The 18,700-nt window shown below is 42.9% G+C and overlaps 1 protein-coding gene across 2 annotated transcripts in view; it reads left to right on the top strand.

The window, feature by feature from the left end:
• Cyria (CYFIP related Rac1 interactor A) overlaps positions 1–18,700 on the top strand; it is a 118,610-nt gene that overhangs the window by 93,550 nt on the left and 6,360 nt on the right. For both annotated transcript variants that reach the window (XR_005973134.1, XM_041639397.1), the window contains exons 4-11: positions 112–233; positions 1,384–1,489; positions 9,881–10,017; positions 10,467–10,544; positions 10,709–10,825; positions 10,921–11,000; positions 13,387–13,513; positions 18,410–18,480. Coding sequence is in view for 1 of the 2 variants with exons in the window: in XM_041639397.1 (XP_041495331.1) it covers positions 112–233; positions 1,384–1,489; positions 9,881–10,017; positions 10,467–10,544; positions 10,709–10,825; positions 10,921–11,000; positions 13,387–13,513; positions 18,410–18,480 (838 nt within the window). In the remaining variant the exon portion in view is untranslated. The remainder of the gene's footprint in view (positions 1–111; positions 234–1,383; positions 1,490–9,880; positions 10,018–10,466; positions 10,545–10,708; positions 10,826–10,920; positions 11,001–13,386; positions 13,514–18,409; positions 18,481–18,700) is intronic.

Here is an 18,700-nt window from a genome sequence, read left to right as displayed (position 1 = left end):
AAGCTGGAGGAAGAGAAGGGACTGCTTAGCTGGTAGATCTGACTGTTTATGGACTTTGAGAGTTGTTCAGAAACTCTAGTTTCAGTTTCTTGTGGTTTCTCTGTCACTTAGATGCCCAGCCTACAGAAGGAGAACGAGAGATATGGAACCAGATCAGTGCTGTCCTCCAGGACTCCGAGAGCATCCTCACGGACCTGCAGGCTTACAAAGGAGCGGGACCAGAGATCCGAGATGTAAGTCAATAACAGTATGAACTGACTAAACCCTGCGGGGTGGGGGGAACCTTATACACATGAGCAGGCCTACATACGTGTGCACGTACACACACACACACAATACACACACAAGTGCTTGCACATTCGATGATTAAGGCTTAGCCTTAGTACTAACCAGAGTGCACTGTAGAAGAATGTGGGACTCCTGTCTAACCAGTAAGGCCAGTAGATGACCTCATTTAAGGGCAATATTGTCATAAAGCTCAGGAATAGAAGTTGAATGTCTGAGTCATGAGATCTAGGGTGACATGTGCAATCGAACTTTTGGGATTACCTTGGTAGGTTAAAACAGCATCACACACAACAGCTAGAGAACACCCGCTCTAAGGAGCGTGTAGATCTAGTTTGTTTATATTTTCCGAGGTTTAAAAGAAAAGAGTAATACAAATCAGTAGCCAAAAACCTAAGGAATGCTGAATAGGAGAAATAGTCTTCTTCAAGGAAGAGCACACCAACTGGTCAGGAATAACACTATATGGACTGAGCAGGCTGTGTTTTTATATTTAGGAACACACGAACACACACACACACACACACACACACACACACACTTGCATACCCTGTCTCTGCCACTGTCCTCATAAGAACATACCGAATGCTACAAAGGAAAAGTCTATTACGATGCAGCATTTCTACTTCAAGGTCACCTTAAGTATAGAGCTTATTACAGAACAGCAAGAACACAATGTGTATCACAGAGAAGGTGCAATAGCTACAGCCTCCTTTCTTCATAACAAACAGTCTTTAGATGAATCAAGTGCTACTTGAGAGTGCTATGTCTTCCAATTCCGATGTTTGTTTTCTTTACTTGTTTGTTTTATTTTTGTTTTCGTTTTTTTTTTTAACCAAAGAACACAGCAGCAAGTCAGATGAGACAAGATCTGCCTGAGACCCATAAGCTTCATGCTTAAGTATAGAAACTGCCTTCAGAAATGAGTTCTTTGGGGAATCATCCAGATACTCATTGTCCACCAAGGTGGTTCCAATTCTCAAAGCACACTAGAGATTGCATTTTTAAAAAATAACCTACAATCATTCATGGTACTTTGGTATGAGCTTACTACTTCTTAAACTTGAAACTCACCATCACCCCATTTTTCTCCCGTAGGCAATTCAAAATCCCAATGATATTCAACTTCAAGAAAAGGCTTGGAATGCAGTCTGCCCCCTGGTCGTGAGACTGAAACGGTTTTATGAATTTTCCATCCGCCTTGGTGAGTAACTGTTACAGCTATCATGTCCCACATGGCACTTCTTTTATCATCATCATCATTATTATTATTACTATTATTATTGTTATTTTTTGCCTTTTGAGAGGGTAGAGGGAGCAGCTCTACATGTTGGAAAAGGTCCCCCACTTGCACACTATGAAGCCATTCGTAAGCAACTTCCATCACTCTTGTTTCTTGTGATCTGCCACATGCATCCTTCTCTGAAAGTCATTGATTGGTACACGGAGAGTCTCTATTGGCTCATGGTCCCTTGACACTTTGTCATCGTGTTTATCTGGGTCCAGCTCTTCAAAGCCTACTGGTCTCTTTGAGATTTATTTTTTATTGTTATGTATGTGCATGTGTGCCCATGTGAATTTAGAAGAACTTTTGGAGACCAGAAGAGGGTGTCAGAGCCTTTGGAACTGGAGCTGCAGATGGTTGTGAGCTACCATGAGGGTGCTAGGACCAAACGCTGGTCCTCTGTAAGAACAGCCAATGCTCTTAATTGCTGAGCTATCATTCCAGCCCTGATCTTGGGCTTGGTTTTCTCCCTCTCTCTCTCTCTCTCTCTCTCTCTCTCTCTCTCTCTCTCTCTCCCTCTCCATCCTTCTCTCATACATTACATCCCAACTCTAGTATTTACTCCTCTTTCTCATACATTGATCCCAACCACAGTTTCCCCTCCCTCCCTCCTTGTTGGGGGAGGCTGCTCACTCATTTCCCAGCTTCCCAGACTGAAACTACTCACACAGAAATTATATTATTTGCAATACTGTTTGGCCAATAGCTTAACTGTATTTTCTAGCTAGCTCTTATATCTTAAATTAACCCATTTCTATTCATCTGTGTATTACCACGTGGTGTGGCTTACCAGCAAGGTTCTGTTGCATCTGTCATCTGCAGGTGGCTACATGGCATCTCTCTGACTCGGCCTACTTTCTTAATATATTTCTTTCAGCCTGGCTTTACTCTGTTAAGCCATTGGCCAAAAGGAGCTTCTTTATTAACCAATGGCAATAATACATATTCATGGCATACATCACCTCCCCTTTTTTGTCTAAGTAAAAGGAAACTTTTAACTTTAACATTGCAAGATTAAATATAACAAAACAATTATCAAGCAAGAATTATAGTTACAATATTTATATCTACTCTATCTTTTTTTTAAATTTATTTATTTACTATGTTTACAATGCTCTGTCTGTATGTATGCCTGCAGGCCAGAAGAGGGCACCAGACCTCATTACAGATGGTTGTGAGCCACCATGTGGTTGCTAGGAATTGAACTTAGGACCTTTGGAAGAGCAGGCGATGCTCTTAACCGCTGAGCCATCTCTCCAGCCCATCTACTCTATCTTTTATCATAACTTGGCCTATAGTGTCTGGCAGACTTTTTCATGAAGTAGGAAATTTCAAAGACAGTTCTACTTGTATTGGCTTTCTTCTGTATTGTAACTTTCTTCTGTGTCCTGCAGAATGTCTGGCAGACTCTTTCATGAAGCAGGAACCCTGAACGACTATCTCACCTTCTTTAGGCAGCTTCAGCAGTCATTTTTCTGTGGGTCCTGTGTAGTAATAGGAGCAGCAGGGCTGCATCCCCAGCACCCCAGCTGCCTGCTCCGCTAGCTTATGCCCCGAAATAACAACACACAAACTGTATTCATTTAATCAATGCTTGACCCATTTCTATCTAGCCTCTTCTAAGCTAATTCTCACATATTAATTTAGCCCATTTCTAATCATGTGTTGCGCCCCTAGGTGCGCTTACCGGGAAGATTCTAACCTATGTCCATTCTGGGTCAGAGCTTCATGGCGTGTGTCTGCCCAGGAGCGGGGCATGGCGTCTCTCTCAGGCTTCTGCTCCCGAGAGGAGAGCTGTGGAGTCTGACCTCACTTCCTCTTCCTCCCAGCGTTCTGTTGTGTTTACTCCTCCCACCTATCTTCTAACCAATAAAATGGGCCAAGGCAGTTCCTTTATTAGCCAATGATCTTCCTCCATCATTTCCCCTTTTTCGGTTTAAACAACAACAACAAAAAAAAGGCTTTAACTTTAACATAGCAAAATTACATATAACAAAACAGTTATAAAGTAAAAGTTACAATAATCTTTATCATAACTAAGGAAAACTATAACTAACTATTCTTAACTCCATCAAAGACTCCAGAAAGATACAATACTACCTAAGCAAACAAGAAAAAAAGCAACTTTTAAAACTCTAGAAATGACAGAGACATCTCGCTGCCGGGACAGTCACCCAAAGTTCCTCTGTACCGTAGGGGCATCCATCTTCAGCCTTCAGGCCCCTGGTATGCAGCAGACATTTCCATAAAGCAGGAAAATTCAAAGTCAGTTCAGTCACTATCTGTTGTGTCCTGCAGAATGTCTCGCAGACTCTTTCAAAATGAATCAGGAACCCCGAAAGATCATCTCACCTTAGGCAAGTTCAATAGTCCTCTCTCTGCGGGTTCTCTGTGTCCAGTTTATGCAATAGTCCAGGCAAGAGCAGTTTCTTGCCCAAATGGCTATCAAACTCCATAAGGTGCCTCTTCGATGCCCATCTTCCTCTCGAAGTAGATTGGTGCTGCCAGGAGCAGAGTGTCTCATTGTCATGAAAAGTCCTCAGTTATTAAAACTTTTAAAATGCCATATTCTATAATCTTTGAAAATATGAAAAATGGCTATTTAAAATATATCTATGCACATCTAGAAAATCTTAACTAACATGACTACAAACTTGACTATTATGATTATCTATTAGCTACCTATATACATTACATTTTTAAATGAACTACACAATCACAATACCTTAATAAAGATCAGAAATACATATACATATAACAAAATTGACCTTAAATCTCTATCAATAAAGCAAAATCTATACTAATGCAAATTATTCATACCTATATCATATCCCCCTTTAAATGTAAAAGAACATTTATAAACATTATTTGGGAATATGGGCGCAGTTATTTCTCTCCAAACTGCTTCCTGCTGAATGGGGGCGTCATTAATTAGGTCTTTCATGGTATAACCTATGTGCTAGTTTCATCTCAGTTGGCAGTTGAGCAAAGCAATTTTCTGAAGATGTTCACAGCAACCCTACAGGAGGACGTGGTCCATCATACCAAATCGGAATAGAAGAAATGAACAGTGTCTCATCCTCTGTGAAAACAAAATAAGAAACTCCTTTCCAAAGCATCATCTCCTTAGATCCCAATTTCAAAGTCAAGGCATCAAAATATCTTTGTTGGATTAGTTCAGCAGCATTTATAAATAAATATCTTTTAGCATCTGTTGCTCCTTCCTCAGCATTTAAATAATTTAAAGAGAGCATAATAGCATACAGTATCAAAATTCTCTGTGTATTTTCCATCCTTATTGTTTTATTTTAACCTCTATTTTGTTTATTTTTACTTTTAACTTTTTGCTTTTTGAGATAGGTTCTCTGTATCTTTGACCTGAAGTAACTCTGTAGACCAGGCTGTCCTTGAACTCTCAGAGATCTGCCTGTCTCTGTCTCCCAGACATTGGGATTAAAGGCGTGTGCTACCACACCTTGAAGTCACAGAGGTCTATCTCCCTCTGCCTACCAAGTGTTGGGATTAAAGGTGTGTACCGCACACAACAACTCTCTTCCTTTTTTTTTTTACTTTAAGAACTTTAAATTTTAGTCTGCATATATTTTTAACACACTTCAAACCATTTAGAAATTTTCTTTGTCTTTGAATCTCTCTTTACTGTATATCTCTCTTTTTCTGACCACACGAGCCTTTAAATTACTGAGCAATATGGGTAGGATTAAAGGCATGGCTTTGCCAGCTAGATCCAGTCCATTCCTTAGCTTTCCAGCCTCACGCCTGAGGTACCGGCTGTAGGCATGTTTACTGCCACAACTCTATGGCATTTCAAGGTCCCTGCCAGCAAGCGAGCTTCAGCAGCCTGTGCTTGCAAACCGCACAAACCGCCTGTGTAAAAGAGTCAGAGTTTACCCTGGCAGGACAGCCCAGAAAGCCAGCATTTTTAAACGGTGCAGCTTTTTTCCTGCTACAGCTGAAAACCGAAAAGCATGCGTTCAGCTTTTCGTCAACACCGTTTAAGTGTTTCGTGGCAGGACCTCTTAATGAGCTGCAGGCTTTGCAGCTAAAGCTGAGTCAGGAAGCCTCTCTTAGATGAGGTGCTTGCTTGCCTCTAGCAAGCAGAGTAGATCCGAGAAATTGTCACTATCAAGAAAACATGCTTTACTCTTTCCCAAGCTTTTTCAGGCTTTCTGTGGATTCAGTTGTCCACGTTGGGCGCCAAATCTGTAGTAATAGGAGCAGCAGGGCTGCGTCCCCAGCACCCCGGCTGCCTGCTCGGCTAGCTTATGCCCCGAAATAACAACACACAAACTGTATTCATTTAATCACTGCTTGACCCATTTCTATCTAGCCTCTTCTAAGCTAATTCTCACATATTAATTTAGCCCATTTCTAATCATGTGTTGAGCCCCTAGGTGCGCTTACCAGGAAGTTCTAGCCTATGTCCATCCTGGGTCAGAGCTTCATGGCGTGTGTCTGCCCAGGAGCGGGGCATGGCGTCTCTCTCAGGCTTCTGCTCCCGAGAGGAGAGCTGTGGAGTCTGAGCTCACTTCCTCTTCCTCCCAGCGTTCTCTTGTGTTTACTCCTCCCACCTATCTTCTAACCAATAAAATGGGCCAAGGCAGTTCCTTTATTAGCCAATGACCTTCCTCCATCAGTCCTGCAAGTCCAGTCAAACAGTTCAGGCAAGAGCAGTTTCTTGCCCAAATGGCTAACAAGCTCCATGAGGAGCTTCTTCGATGCCCATCTTCCTCTTGAAATAATTGGTGCTGTCTAGAGCAGATGTGTCTTATTGTCATGAAAAGTCTAAGTTCTTAAAATTTTAAATGCCATATTCTGTTGTTAGTCTTTGAGAGTTTTGAAGAATAACTATCCATCTGAAATATAACTTTGTACATCTAGAAAACCCAACTAACATGATTATAAGCTTGACTATTATAGATGACTATCTCTTAACCTATGTTTTTAAATTTTATTTTACATTTTTAAATGAGCTACATAAACCAATACCTTAATCAAGAGCAGAAATATACATATAACAAAATTGACCTTAAATTTTTATCAATAAACCAAGATCCATACCAATACAAAGTATCCATCTCTATATCATATCTCCCTTTAAATGTAAACATTTATAAACAATTATTTAGGGACTTTGGGTATAGTTCTCTTCAAACTGCTTACTGCTTTTCTTGGAAGAAGTAATTTTTGGGGATGTTCACAGTGACCTTTCGGGGGTTCTTAATCAATCAAACCACATTAGTCTGGAAAGACTCCACAGGTTCTCAATCTCTATGGAAACGAAAGTAGAAACTCTTTTTCCAAAGCAACAAATCATTAGACCCAAATTTTGAAATCTAGATACCTTTAAAATTTTATATGTTGGTTTAGCTTAGCAGTCTATACAATGAAATGTCTCTCTGTACTTATCTCCTTCACAGTCAAAAAATTAAAAGAAAACACAATAATATACATAATCCAGGCTTTCTGTGTATATTTCATCTTTACATAGCTTATTTTTCTTTCCTCTATAAATCTATTACTGTCTATACTCTGTCTCTTTAAAGACTTTGTTTTATTTTTTTAAAACCATTTACTTCTGTCTGTAACTCTCTATACTTTTTTTCTTCTCTCTCCCAAGCTGTGATCCATTTAGAGGTCTTTTTCATCTGAATCTGTTCTTTATTGCATATCTGTAATCCTTTTCTGACCAGAACTGCTTCTTAAAATGCTCAGCAGAGTGTCTAGAACTAAGGCTGCTTTGTGTTTTGGCTCTACCCAGTCCAACATGGCCAAGATCCATTTACTGCCTCTGAGACTGCCAGGTGGGAGCCATGCTCACCACCTCAACTCTGGTAACCAATTGGCCCATGCTGCCACCAAGTAATTGCAACATGCTGCCCACAAACCCCATTCAAGTGCTAGGCCTTCTGAAAGAGCCAGAGTCATTCCTGCCAATGAACCAGGAAGCTGCCATTTTAAAAGAAGCTGTGTAGTGTTTACTGCTAAAGCTGAGTCAGGAAACCTTAATGGAACTATGTCTCTGCTTTCCACCAGCAAATAGAGCAAGAAGTTGCATTAAACTATTTTTTTGGTGTGTGTGTCTAGAATTTATTTTCAAACTCTCTCAAGTTTTTAAGTGGATTTAGTTGACCACATTGGTGCCAATTTGTTGGTCCCACCAGAACTTTACTCAGTAAGCCACAGCCATGTGGCAATATACAGATTAATAGAGATGGGTTAGTTTAGGATATAAAAGCTAGCTAAAAATATGCTTAAGCTATTGGCCAAACAGTATTGCAAATAATATAGTTTCTGTATGGTTATTTCAAATCAGGGCAGTCAGGAAATGAACTAACAGCCTCTGACAACACCTCCCTTCCTTCCTCCCTCCTCAAATCCACTCCTCTGTCTCCCTTCAGAAAAGAGCAGGCCTCCCAAGGATATCAACTGAACACTGCATGACAAGTTACAATAAGACTAGGCAAAAATCCTCTTATTAAGGCTGGACAAGGCAACCCAATAGGAGGAAAGGAGTCCCAAAAGAAGGCTAGAGACACCCCCACTCCCACTGTCAGGAGTCCCACAAGAACACCAAGCTATATAACCACATCTATGCAGAAGACCTAGGTCAGACCCATACAAGTTCTGTGATTGTTGCTTCAGTCTCTATGAGCTCCAATGAGCCCTGCTTAATTGATTTTTGTGAGCTGTGTTCTTATGGTGTTCTCAGCCCCTCTGTCTCCCACAATCTTTCCACCCCTTCTTCCATGGGGTTTCATGATCTCTGCCTAATGCTTGACTGAGGATCTCTGCATCTGCTCCCATCAGTTGCTGGATGAAGCCTCTCTGATGACAATTGATCTAGGCTCTGGTCTATTGGTCTCAGTTCTTAATAAAAACAAAACTGGAGGATAGAGTTCATTTGAATCCACAGTCTCCTTGCATGCCCATACCATAATTAACTGAATGCAAAATGTAAGAAAATAAAGCTAGAATTCTTACTTTAGCTTTACAACAAAAATAAACTTCACAGAAATAAGATGACTCTGCAGAAGCTGGCGTGGAGGCAAGCGAGGTTGACAAACTGGCTGCATGCCACCAGCAGTGTGGTGTAATCACTGTCAGTGCTTGGGGTTTCATCTGTTAATACAGTATATTTAGAATGGAAATAGTAGTCAGCAACTTTTGCTTTAATTTGCCACTAAAATGAGGGCTATATTTTAAGAGGAAAACCAAAACTATACCCATAACTTAGTATTGAAAAGGACTTGATGTTCGACCATCTAAGAGAGGGATTCAAACTGATTTCACAAAGAAGGTTGTCCCAGGTTCTCAGGTAGAAGATAAATTGAAGATTCTGTTTCCTCAGAGGGCATTTGGATGTAGTGAGCTGAAATTCCAAGAACCTGAGTTTTACCTAAACAGAAAGGATTTGCATCTTGTGTGTCTTGTCTTTTCAGTAACAAGATTTTACCATCATAGTAGCAACACCAATGGTAACCCTAGTCAGTGTAGAAAGTGATGAACATATCTACCTTTTAAATAAAACTTTACTCATAAAAAAAGCAGTGGGTCCAATTTGGCTTATGGGTCATAGTTTATTGACTTCTGCCATTAAGGACTGGTTAAATGACTTTGCTATCAAGATGTATGGGAGCAAAAAGAGTGGAGAATGATCAGAAATAGGCAAATGGGAGGGAGGGATGAGGTTATTGTAAGAACATAACAAGGGTAAATGTGGTAGATTTGTAGAGAAATGTCATGGGGATGTAGAAAGAGAGAAACATGCTAGAAGAAGACCAAAATTTCCATGTTAAACAGGTGACTTAACCCATGTGTTCAGGGCTCTTGGATATGTGTGTGGAGACCAGAGACTGACACTGGTGTCTTCTGTTGCTCATGGACTGGCTAAGCTACCCAGCCCCAGGGAGCTTTGACTCTTCTGTCTTCGTCCCCATGCCTATTTTCAAAGCTAGTGTTACATACCTGTACCCCTATACCTGGGGGATTTTTGTGGATGCGATAGGTATGAATTGGGTTTGCACAGCATCTTACTGATTGGAGCCCTCTCCTCAGCTCTCACCTCACCTTAAATCGTTAGTGCCTCTCATGCACACAAGCTCTGTTCATATATTGTGGTTTTCTATAAGGCTCAGAAAGGAGATTGCTAAGTGAACTGGGCTCGGGAAACCCTCGAAAGGGACCGTCCACACAGGTTGCCTCTGAGAGTGTCAACTTGAACTGTGCACTGTGCTTTTAAGGATGTGTCTGGCCTCTCTGAATAGACCTCTGTCTCCCCTTGACTTTCAGAAAAAGCCCTGCAGAGTTTACTGGAATCTCTGACGTGCCCTCCTTACACACCAACCCAGCACCTGGAGCGGGAGCAGGCCCTGGCAAAGGAATTTGCAGAAATCTTACATTTTACCCTTCGATTTGATGAGCTGAAGGTCAGGCCACATGCACTGTGGGAGTTGAACGGGGTAGTGCTGCTTTATGGTTCTTTTGCGAAGGCTGTAGGGTTGGGGTGGGAGAGTAAGATAGAATACCTCCCCCAGGAGGTTTATAACATGGTACATATTTGCATTCTGTGTGGCCAGAGTAATCTACGAGGGTGACTTACCTGTGAAAATTTGGAATCTGTCAAATGAGCACAGACAACCCATACAAGTATCTTCTTCTCACTGGGCAAACATGCTTTTCCAGAAATACAGCCCACAGTAAGAACAGGAGATGTTTCAGAATGCCGGAGTGATAGCTCCTTATATTTTGGTTGCCCTGGTCCTTGAATGACAAAGAGAAGTTGTGCCATATCTGCAAACCCTCATGTCTGGGCTCCTGATGCTACCCCTCCCCTGTTTCTGGAAGATGACCTTCTTTCTTCTCTTCCACATTTCAGATGAGGAACCCAGCGATTCAGAATGACTTTAGTTACTACAGGAGAACAATAAGTCGCAACCGCATCAACAACATGCATGTGAGTCCCTGCATGTCTCTGGCTGGGGCCACCATCTCCCCATGGCTGCTTTGACTTGTGTGTCTGGCCAGGCCCAGAGAGAAGGCCAAGTCCTTGTCTATAAGTTGGTTGTGGAGATAAGGATGCTCTCTCTTTATAACTGTTGCTGCTCTTGCTTCCATCAGCTAGACATTGAGAATGAAGTGAATAATGAGATGGCCAACCGAATGTCCCTCTTCTATGCCGAAGCCACACCGATGCTGAAGACTCTCAGCAATGCCACAATGCACTTTGTCTCAGAAGTAAGTGCATCCAGGGAGCCGCACAGAGTGATCTTTCTTTACCATGCATGCACACTGTTAGGATGACTAATGTGTGTTTGTGTCTCTCCACTCAGAATAAAACCCTGCCAATAGAGAATACCACAGACTGCCTCAGTACCATGACAAGCGTCTGCAAGGTTATGCTGGAGACACCGTAAGTGAAACCAGAGGTGTGGGCATGGCTACGTTTCCACCAGGCTGGGGCCTGGTCAGATGTGTTGATAGCGGCGTGTCCTCTTCCAGATGCCAGATTAAAGTTTCCCTTGTGGAGTGTTTGCTTCGGCTTCAATGGGAGCTTAGGATGGTCTGTGTCAATGGCAGATCCATCAGATCCGTTTCCCAACTGAAGTAGCTGACTTGCCCGTGGGTTGATTGGCCTTGCAAAGTTTTAGCAGCTTGTCACGTGCTCTAAGAAAGTGGTTCTCAACTTTCTAGTGTGGGTGATCCTTTTTGATACATTTCCTCACGTTGTGGTGACACCCCCAACCAGAAAAGGATTCTCATTGCTACTCTATAACTGTAGTTTTGTTATAGTTATGAATTGTGATGTAAATATCTGATATGCAAGCTATCTGTGAGGGGGTTGTAGGACCCCGAGAGGGATGGCAACCCACAGGTTGAGCATCACTGCTATAAGCCATGCAGTGAAATGGTGAGATGGGCTAGATGTGTGAGTGTTATTATCGATACACTGTAGAGATGTAGAACCAAGAGTAGCAATGGTGAGACCGCTGCGAAAGTAATTCCCCCACCCCCCTCTTCACCCTCTGTTTCATGTTCCTAAACTGTTTGCCAGACACTCAATGTGAAGGATGGTTAGGGTCATGAAGGATGAAGGGCGCAGTTACAGGGGGAGGTTGGGGATGCACTTAGTCTGCACTGCTCACTGTGGTTACAAATGAACTCCGGCCTCTCTGAACCTTCCTTGTATTCTGTGTCTAATCAAGTTCCCATAATACCATCTGCTCCATAGGGTGCCGGAGCCCAGAAGTATCACAGGCACCTTATTATAGCAGCTGACTGTCTTCAAATATATGTTTGCATGTGTGTATGTGCGTGGTGTTTGTGTGTGTTTGTATTCACTTGCATGGCATGTGAGGATGCACATGTGCTTGCTGATGCATATACGTGTGTGTGTGTGTGTGTGTGCATACGCACATGTGTGCCTCTGTGTGTGTGTGTGTGTGTGTGTGTAAGGCAGAGATTGACTTTGGGTGTCTTCCTTAACTGCTCTCTGACATGTATATTGAGGCAGGGTCTGTCATGTGAACCCAAATTTGGCTGATATTACTAAGTTGGGTAGTCAGCTTGCTGCAGGCATGCCCTGTCTCTGCCTCCCTAGAGCCGGGATTGCAGGTGGGAAACTGTGTTAGGGTTACTATTGGTGTAGAAACACCATGACCAAAACTAAGTTGGAGAGGAAAGGGTTTACTGGGCTTATACTTCCACACTGTAGTCCTTCACTGAAGGAAATCAGGACAGGAAGTTAACGAGGGCAGGATCCTGGAGGCAGGACCTGATGCAGAGGCCATGGAGGGATGCTGCTTACTGGCTTGCTCCTCATGACTTGCTCAGTCTGCTTTCTTATAAAACCCAGGATGGCATCACCCACAATAGGCTGGGTCCCTCCACCATCAATATCTAATGAAAACGCCCTTCGGGCTTGCTTGTAGCCAGATCTTATGAAGGCATCTTTTCAATTGAGGTTTTAACTTCTCCAGCAATTCTAACTTCTGTCAAGTTGACCTGAGACTAGCCAGCACAACCACCTGGCATACAAATGGGCACTGGGGAGCCAACTCAGTTCCATTCCCTTATGCAGCAAGTGCTTTACCCAGGGAGCCATCTCTCCTGCCCCATAAAAGGATATTAATTTTAAATCTTTCCTTCATACCAAAGTTAAGATTTATTTCAAGACAGAAATAGTAATTTGTCTGCATTGTGGGGCCAACTCATAATGAAATTGATGCTAAAAATGTCTCTAGCTTTGGCCTAAATTATTGCAATCATCAGGGCCCCTGTCAAAGTAAGTGAGCAAAATTTAACCTCCACAAATAACTCCTAGGTACATAATTTCTTTGAGATATCTGCCAATCCACACTCTTCCACAGCCTGTGTCTTAACAAAGGAACTGACTCCAGCTGGAGACATGAGCACTGCTGTGTAGAAATGAGCCTGATTCCTTTTCCCTGTAATGAAGCCATTATTCTCTATAATCTTGGACAGCCAGAGGGGCCGGCTATAAAATATTCAAGATTGATGGGCAGGGGTTGATGTACGTGGTGAGCTAGCTGCTAAAGGGAAGCAGAAAGGGGAATTTACCGCCCTCTAATTTACCAGAGTTTGCTCGGAATTGCTAGTTGGATAGAGTCAAGGAAAATTGTCGTCTTGGGTCTTTTAAAGAGCATATTAACCTGGTCGCTGCAGGTCCTGGGTGAGTTCTGTTGGGGGTGGACGGGTAGAGGAATGGCCAGTTGTGGGTCTCAGAATGCACGTGTTTGAACCAGGGAGTGATGCCACATCCATGTCTTCTCTTTCAGGGAGTACAGGAGCAGGTTTACAAGCGAGGAGACACTCATGTTCTGCATGAGGGTGATGGTGGGGGTCATCATCCTCTATGACCACGTGCACCCCGTGGGAGCTTTCTGCAAGACATCCAAAATTGATGTAAGAATTCTCATGTATTGTGCTTTTCTCACAAAAGCCCGTGAATGCCATCTGGAGAATCTTACTTCTCTTTCTGTGGCCTCCACCCCTCACTGAACAAGACCTCTCTGAGATTTTTATCTTGGAGATGCATGGCAAATTTCTCCCTAACAAGTAGTCCACTCTTTCTGATGTCCACTCCTCTGTTAGGAGGAGACATCCTGCCTCCCACATGTAGCTGGAGTGCTGGGATGCTCATCTCCTAGGCCTTAATGAAACTGAGCAGAGATGCTCCACCTTCACTCCACCCTCTGTACCATCTGTGTGTTATGATATAAATAGAGTTGGGAACTTCTGCATGGCAAGGTACAATGGTCAAAGACCAAATGACCTTCCAAACTCTTCTCTTATCAACCTTGCCTGCTGCCCCACCAACCATCCTGTCTGTTGTTATTTTAGAATCCAAGAGTCTCTCCATCACCTCCTCCTCTGATGGTGGATCTCTTCCAGGCATTCTTTAGATGTAGCTCATCCAGGGTCACATTTCCTTTATCCCACATAAGTGAAGCCTTGCTTCTCCATTGGTCTTCAGATGGTTTACCAAACTGCTTTTGCTAACATTCCCACAGACTCCAGCTTTTCAAATGTATAGGGACAATGATCAAGGCACCTAATGTCCTGGGATATTATGCCTGACACCCACTAGATGCCCTGCACAAAGTGTCTATTCAGTGTCTAAGTGAGGGTAAGAAAAAAGGAAAACATGGGTGCATACGCAGAGACCTTTGGAAGCACATGCTCTCCACAGTTGCTTCCCTGCGGTTTGCAGAATAAACCACACTCCCTTTAGCCAGTGTTTACCGGTAACTCTGTACTAATTACTTTTTCTATGTCCGTGATTCAAAACCCTGAAAGAAACAACTTAAGGAAGAGTTTACTTTGGCTCACAGTCTCAGGGCATAGCCCATCATGGTGGGAAGTCATGACAACAGGAACATGAGACAGCCTGGTACAATGCATTCAGATTTAGGAAGCAGAGTGAAATGAAAATGGCTCCTTGTGTTTTAATAGATGGCTGAACCTAACAAATTAGAATCCTGCTGTTTTCACTATTTTAAAATATGTTTTAAAATATAATAAGAATATATTATGAAAATCTTGCAATAAACATATGTATTGTGCTCATTGTGGGGGCTTAAGGATTTGCCACTATAGACTGAACACAAATAACTGTGAAAAACTCTATTGCTATGAATTGAGTTTAGTGCCTGGTATTCCTATGGCATTTTGGTTGACTGTAGCCATTTGTTAACTTACCACAGAGTCAACAACTAAAATTATGCTGGGTGAAATGAGCCCTTTGTACCCTTAACCTTTTCTTTGTGGTTTTGTGCATGTGTGTGTTTACATGTGTTTGTGGGTTGGTATACCCACGCACACACCTACAGAGGCCAGAAAAGGATATCGGGATTCCTGGGCTATTATCCGGCACATTATTCCTTGGAGACAGGGCCTCTCGCTGAACCCACAGCTAGCGGATTTGGCTAGGATGGCCAGCCTGTCAGTTCCCGGATCCATGCATCTCCACCCAAATGTTCTGGGATTATGGGTACATGTAACCAGAAATGACATTTGTACATGGATGTTGGGGATTTGAATTCAAGTCTTCATGTTTGTACAAGTTTTCTTATGCACTGAGCCATCTACCTAGCCCTTACCACCCTATTTTATAAAAAGCTTGGCTTTCTAAGCCATTTACGGAATCTGCTAAGTTCCTAAACAGGGAATGTGTTGATTTTCTCGGGCATTTTTCAAGTCTGTTTATAAATGGAGATTAAGAAAGGCCAGTTTGTGGCGAACTGTGCACGTGCCTCTAAGAAGGCTTTCGGCCTGATGAGCACTAGACCTCTCTGAAGAGGGTCCATTCCACCACTCTGTAGCTAAATCAGCAGCTCTAGGCACTGGGTTGACAAGTCCTTAGGATGTTAGGATCAACTGTGAGGAAACGTGTTTATTTGTGAGACCCTGGAAGAGGTACCAGGTACACACACAAAGGGTGGGGGGTCTGGTTTGCAGAGGACCTGTAAGGAGCACTAGGGAACAGTTGAGGGAGAGACTGTTCTGTTTAGAGGCAAAGGAGGTGGGATTTGAGGTAGTCAGTCAAGGATATTTTTCAGATGGATAGAGGCAAGGAAGGGCCAGAGCAAAATCACCAAGACGCAGGGAAGGGGAGTTGTTTAGGGACCAGAGGACAGTCTTGGTGGCAGGAAAGATGTGAGGGGATGAACTGGTGTTCTCAAGTGATTTCCACACCCTCTTAGGAGGTGGCCCCATAAAGAATCACACCTTAACATCTGTCCCCAGCCAAGACTTTGCCCATAACTTCAGACAACTCTTGATATGGATACACGAAGCATGGCCAGTCACCAACCAAAGGGTCTCCTTCCCTCATGGACCCTAGTTTGGATATTGACCCATCCTCTCATCCAGTATCTAAGCTAGAAGAAATCAGAGCTGTCATCCTTCAGATATTAAGCATTGTCTGTGAGCCCCTCTTTCTTACCCTCTTAAGTTGCCAGTGATTGAGCATCCATCCCCCTCTGTGTTTCAGCTCACTGCTGCCCCACCCCTCATATCCCAGGGGATTTTCACATCCTCCTCTTTCTGTCTTTGCCTCCTTCTGCTTCTTTTCCACGCTCACTATATTTATACAATGCTTAACGCCATCCAAGGGTTATTTTCTTCAAGGAAAGCCTCCAAGTTCTGACTGGGTTGTTAAATCCACCCTAGCTCTGGCCCTGAATGCATTTCTGACAGTTTCTTGTTATTCACACCCACGGTTTTCATCGTGCTGAAATAGAACTGGAGACTTCTTGAGAGTACCCACTGCACATCCACCTCGTTCAGCATCTATGCTCTCACTGCCCCTTGTGATGTTATCACATGAACACTTATCGCACCGTGATATTGAGCGACCTGTCTCTCTCTTCTCACTAGACTCCCACCTCTGATGGGAGAGAGACAAAATTCTCCACATTTAAGGGCCTGATACCATCACAAACCCAGAGTGGCACATAACTTGCATCAATGGAGCCCCTCTCCAAACCTGTATCTTTTTTTTTTTCTTTTTTCTTTTTTTGGATTTTCGAGACAGGGTTTCTTCATAGCTTTTGGTTCCTGTCCTGGAACTAGCTCTTGTAGACTAGGCTGGCCTCGAACTCACAGAGATCCGCCTACCTTTGCCTCCCGAGTGCTGGGATTAAAGGCGTGCACCACCACCGCCCGGCCCAAACCTGTATCTTTTATAGATGTGTATTTGACTGTGACTTCATTCTTGTGTGATCTCCAAATGCTTCTCAGTCTACCTACAGCAACTGACAGAGTCTATAAAGCTATTATCATAAAACTTTTGCATAGCCGGGCGGTGGTGACGCACGCCTTTAATCCCAGCACTTGGGAGGCAGAGGCAGGTGGATCTCTGTGAATTCGAGACCAGCCTGGTCTACAAGAGCTAGTTCCAGGACAGGCTCCAAAACCACAGAGAAACCCTGTCTCGAAAAACCAAAAAAAAAAAAAAAAAAAAAACTTTTGCATATTTGAAATATGACCACAAGCATTGTTGAGAAGTTGCCACTCTGCAGATAGCCGCTGGTATAATCAAACTCCTCAGATGCCCACACACTGCATGAATGTCTAAGATTAAAAGAAGTGATTGACATTTTATAGAAAAATTTTTGCTTTTTCCAAAGGATAAGTAAAACATTATGCATAAAATAACATGATGTAAATTTTAATTTTAATTTTCATAACAGAATTAGATTACTTTAATTCCAAGGCCTCAGAAAACCTAGGAACTTGTGTACGTTCACACGACTACAAAGCAGCATGGATAAAAACTAGAAATTTGACCTCTACAAGGTTCACATTCTTTGCAATTGCCCTTTGCCAGTCTTCTCAGAGGTGGCTAAGACCCAGACCTGTACTTCTAGGAGTTACTGGTCTAATGAGGGAGACAAATTATTGACTTAATGAGGGGCTAGTCTATCCAGAGTTACCTAATAAATACAAAGTCATATTGGGGTCACAAAGAAGTGGTAGTGACTATCTATGGTACAGATAATGGGATGAAAAGAGCCTTTCTGGGCCACAGCGATATCTCTGTCTGCATAGTGTTTACTTTGAAAGCACTAAGAATAAATTCATGTCCAGGAGTCTTTTTTTTTTTTTAAAGAAAGCCATATATGGTTGATGTGCTTACATTCCCAGTCATGGGGGAGTGGAGATGGGCACATCTCTGGGGCTTTCTTGTCAGTTAGCCTAGCCTACTTAGCAAGCTCCAGGCAAAAGAGACCCTGTCTAAACATTAGGTGGATAGTACCTTAGGAATGACAGCTGAACTTGTCCTCTGGCCTCCATATGCATGCAACACACATATACCAACATGTGTACACACACACACACACACACACACACACACACACATTTCCTGGAGGCCAGTGAACTTGAGACTTTACAAATTATTATGGGTGTGTCAATCAGTAGCTGACAGAGAAGAAGCATTCTTAGCAGACAAAACATTCAATTATTGAGTGTGTAAAACACTTAATGAATCTCAACCAAGAGCCAAGGAGAGTGATTTCTGTTCCTGCTCTGGGCTCCAGAGTACAAAGCAAGACGTTTATTCCCAAAGTCAAACAGACAGATGTGGACTAGAACGAAAACCAGTAGAGACTGCAATCATTTCGTCGTACGGAACTCTGGAGAAACCCAGAGGCACAATGCACCATCTTGAGAGGATAGGGAAGCTTACTTGTGATTTCCATGTTCTGTGGCTACATAGAGTTGTTAGTATGGACAGATAGCACTCTGTACAGGCTTACTAGAGTACTAACGGAATGCTGTGCATTCTTCTTCCAGATGAAAGGCTGCATAAAAGTGCTGAAGGAGCAGGCCCCGGACAGTGTGGAAGGGCTGCTGAATGCTCTCAGGTGAGCCAGTCTCTGGGGCAGGCGGTACAGCTTCCCTTTCAGACCGATGCAAATGCAGATGCTGTTGGGGGCCAGAAGCCTGGACACCAGACTTACCCTTGACTGGTTGTCACGTGATTCACCTTCCTAACAGTGCTGGGAGGGCAGCACAGGTTTTATCATTCACTTCTTAAGATGGGGGAATTTGAGGTGAGTTAAGTTTTGGGGTTTTGAGACAAGG

The sequence above is a fragment of the Microtus oregoni genome, unplaced genomic scaffold (genome assembly GCF_018167655.1).
Source record: "Microtus oregoni isolate MIOR12 unplaced genomic scaffold, Mior012 000058F_ref0000040, whole genome shotgun sequence".
Classification (NCBI taxonomy): Eukaryota; Metazoa; Chordata; class Mammalia; order Rodentia; family Cricetidae; genus Microtus; species Microtus oregoni.
The sequence above is the reverse complement of the archived record's forward strand: the minus strand, read 5'-3'. Positions and strand labels throughout refer to the sequence as shown.